At 32.2% G+C, this 4,020-nt stretch overlaps 1 protein-coding gene across 1 annotated transcript in view; it reads right to left on the bottom strand.

Annotated features, from left to right (window-relative positions):
* The window catches only part of LOC109206507 (jacalin-related lectin 3-like), a 12,050-nt gene extending 9,994 nt beyond the window's left edge, over positions 1-2,056 (bottom strand). Inside the window, exons 1-2 of the mRNA XM_019369329.1 lie at positions 1,811-2,056; positions 1,619-1,684 (exon numbers count right to left, since the gene is read on the bottom strand). Coding sequence (XP_019224874.1) covers positions 1,619-1,684; positions 1,811-2,056 — 312 coding nt within the window. The remainder of the gene's footprint in view (positions 1-1,618; positions 1,685-1,810) is intronic.
* Between the last annotated feature and the right edge of the window lie 1,964 nt (positions 2,057-4,020).

Here is a 4,020-nt window from a genome sequence, read left to right as displayed (position 1 = left end):
ATTTATTTTGCTTTCTTCTGCTTATTGAAGTCAATTTCTTTTATTCATTATATATTTAATTATCAGTAACCCGAGTTCTTCTAAAATAAAGCTTTGACCAAAATCCTTATTTTTGGTTAAACATCCATCCCCACCCCACACTCCCACACCCCGACCCTAAATAAAAATATTATTAATACTACTTTCTTTTCATTTTATAGATAGATTTTTTTTTTGCATTTCAATAAATGAATATTTTTTTACATGATATAAAAAGTATTTATTTNTAAAAAGTTCTTTTCATAGAAAAAAAAATCTCTTTCATTTCAACAAAAAAAGTATTTTCTTTTCATGATGTAAAAAAGGTTTTTTTTTTTTTTAATTTCAACAAAATAAGTATTTTCTTTTCATAATGTAGAAAAAGTATTTTCTTTATTTCAGTAAAATGAGTACTTTATTTTCATGTAGTGGAAAGAGTACTTTCTTTTTTGACAAAAAAAAAAAGTAATTTTTTTAGTTATAAAGCACAAATTTTAACGTTATTTTTGCGGAGAAAAATAAAGCAAACACATTAGTTCCTTTGGGTTTGTGTTAGCTTTTAAAAAAATAATTAAATTCTTGAAAAAAATAAAGTCCTGAAAACGTTGGGTATTTCGGAGGAGGGGAGGGGCAGAAGGGGGAGGGGGTGAGCAAGGAAACATGGGGACTTGGGGTATGAGGGGTGAGAGAGTAGCATAAAAAAAATTCCTAAAAAAATATTTTCTACTCTCTAATCAAACACTAGAAAAAAATTTCCAGAAAAAGTTTTCCACTCGCCAACCAAATAAGAGAAAATAAGTAATAAAACCACTCATTTTCCATGAAAACATTTTCTAGGAAAATATTTTTCTTCATATCGAACACACCCTTATTCGTTAATATGCAAAAGCATTTCACAGCGTAAAATTCAAAAATAGCCTGATTTATAATTGGTAGTTAAAAATTAGCGATTGTCTTAAAATTTAGTTATTTTTCCATGCAGTAATAACATTTGAACAAAAATACTCCTAAGTTAAAATCTGAAAAAGTTCCAACATAATATATTGGAATTTGAACTGTTTACATATAGAATTCCAGCATAATATGTTGGAGTTCGAAACACCATGTATGTATATTCGAGCATATTATGTTAGAGTTTTAACTACAAGGTGTCTTTGAAGTTTGAATTGCAGCACAATATGTTGTATCTGTACGCATAATAAGCTTCATAATCCAACAAATTATACTAGATATGTGTTTCACTAAGGATATTTTTTCCCAAATTTTATCTCTCCAAATTCATGGGATAAAAGGTCTACAGATAATAAATTGTATGTTCGATAACAAATCCATTATAGATAAGATAAGCCAATCCCGCCAATATCACAAGCATAATTAAACATGCATCTAAACTTCATATTGAAGTTCTACATTACAAGAAATTAGAAATACTCCATGTGCACACCAATGGCATACAAGTAAACACCACTTCTCCCATGAAAACCAACAATCTTTCCTCTAGCTGCACCAGAGCTAAAATAAGTTCCGATTTCACTCCCATAGGGGCCATATTTTCTCTTGTTTGTATAAAATGTAATCTGCCTTATAACGTCTAGCCCGCCTGCTGCTTCGATTGGACTATAAAAACTTCCACAGCAATCAAGAACTCATTTTCGTGACCATTTATCTGCACAATATATTCAGATTGACAAAGTGGTTTACTCTATTAGATCTTCAGATCGACTATATGAAACTTATATATCCAATAAGTAGATTCTTATCAATGAAAAAAGAAGTGAAAACTAATACATACCTCAAAACTTAATGTGTGATGCGATACAACATGATGACCAGGGCCGTCGTGGAGTTGTGACCTAAATGATGTTCTGTTTTTCTTTTCATATGTAACTTGCAATCCACATATGTCTGAGTTAAATGAGTCCAAACAAACACGCACTTGTTTGACATTAGAAAAAACTCCGTCGTCCCAAACTTCTCCACCACATCCTCCCCATGGTCCAGGGCATCGCAGTTGAATAGCCTTCATGGTCACATCCATTTTCTGTTAGTAATGTGATGTTAAAAACGCAGGGAAAGTAAATGTACATCATGATATATATGGTGTTCATATTCATATGGCCTAAGAAATCATGGGGAGAGGTGATTAGGCAAAACATGGAGCAGAACAAGCTTACTGAGGACATGACCTTTGATAGGAGGGCCTGAAAGTTGAGGATTAAGGTAGAAGGTTAGCCTATAGGCGGGTGCGTCTCCTTTTCATGCCGGTATTAGTATTAATTAGTCTTGTATGTCTGTATCTGCTTGCCTGCATATTTCTTTTACTACTCGTTGGTTCGGTTTCTTCGATTATTCTATTTCTGTATCACTTTATCACCAATTTCACTGCTGTTCCAATTGTTATTTCTGCTTCTTTTTCCTTTTTTTCTTTTAAGCCAGGAGACTTTTAGAAACAGCCTCACTACCTTCACAAGATAGGAATAAGGTCTGCGCACACTCTACCCTCTCCGAACCCTATTACACATGGTTTGTTGTTGCTGTGGGTGGTGTTCATATTCATGAGAAGAAAATTAAAGTAGAACGTACCTCATTGACTTCAATTTTTTCAACTATAGATTCATTTGGCTCAATTTTTACAGCCTTGAGTTCCTTTACTAAAGTTGGCAGTAGGAGTGGCAAACGGGCGGGTCAGGTCGGATATGGTTCGGGTCAAAAACAGGTAATGAAAAAATGGATCAATTATCCGACCCGATCCATATTTAATACGGATAAAAAACAGGTTAAACGGTGGATAATATGGGTTACCCATATTATCCATGACTTCTTGTATATTGATCACTTTTAGGAAAATTCTTAGTCTCCCTAACTTGAGGAACCCCTAATTTGAGGCTTTACAAATGTAAAAGTTAGACCCATTGGTTATTCATTGGTTACTCATAGGTTATCCATTTTCTAAATGAATAATATGGTTCTTATCCATATTTGACCCGTTTTTAAAAAATTCATTATCCAACCCATTTTTTAGCGGATAATATGGGTGGTTAACTATTTTGTTTCAACCATTTTGCCACCTCTAGTTGGCAGTATAGGCATAGATCATAGAGCAAAAGAAAGAGAGATACATATATAGGCATAGATCATAGAGCAAAAGAAAGAGAGATATTGGTACCATTTGGTGATCGGCTGTTTTTTGGTCTCTCCTTATTTCTCCGTAGTTACAAGACACTGGGTGAAAAACCTGTATATAAATACACATACAGGGTAACTGTAAAGCCAAAAGGTTTACATTAAAGGTAGAGCCGGGGAGGTGAAAAGTTAATACAAATAAATTCAGCCTTCAAAGGGAAAAAGAAAAGATTAGTTGTTTAATCATAATATTAACATCAGGCAAAGTAGGGATTACAAAGTTTTATATTAAGTGATCATAGGATAGAATTGCTATCATAGCATGCTTGCATGATTACAATTCACATGTGTCACTTTATTAATTTGTTGAAACTTAAAAATAAATGATGCTACAGAATTATATTTAAATTGTGAATTATGTTTGTATGTAAATTCTCTTTCAAACAGAAAATATATAAAATAAAAGGAGTGTTTTTAAAAAAATCAAATTATAATATCGAAATTCTTTCAAGATTCATTACTCCTTAAGAGATACATATAAGATTTCGTATCGAATACAATACTTTTGATGTTTGAATTGTACCGATGTTGCAGCTAATTTGCATATTGTGAAATATGTCATACTTTTCGTATTATTCATAATTGAATTATAATTTAGAAATATTTTAAATAGATTATTTTTTATAATTTTGTGATTTTAATGTAATTTTTATAATTATTTTTTATTTTATACTATCTTAAAATTTATGAAATTAGTAAAATTTAAAGATTCGTGGGACTTACGCCTCATGTCTCAGGTCATACGCCTCGCCTCGTCAGAGGTAAAACGCCTCGCCTCACGCCCTCGCCTTTTAAAACATTAGGTGAAATAACCTGCAT

The sequence above is a fragment of the Nicotiana attenuata genome, unplaced genomic scaffold (assembly GCF_001879085.1).
Source record: "Nicotiana attenuata strain UT unplaced genomic scaffold, NIATTr2, whole genome shotgun sequence".
NCBI lineage: Eukaryota > Viridiplantae > Streptophyta > Magnoliopsida > Solanales > Solanaceae > Nicotiana > Nicotiana attenuata.
This window is presented reverse-complemented; position numbering and strand designations above follow the sequence as displayed.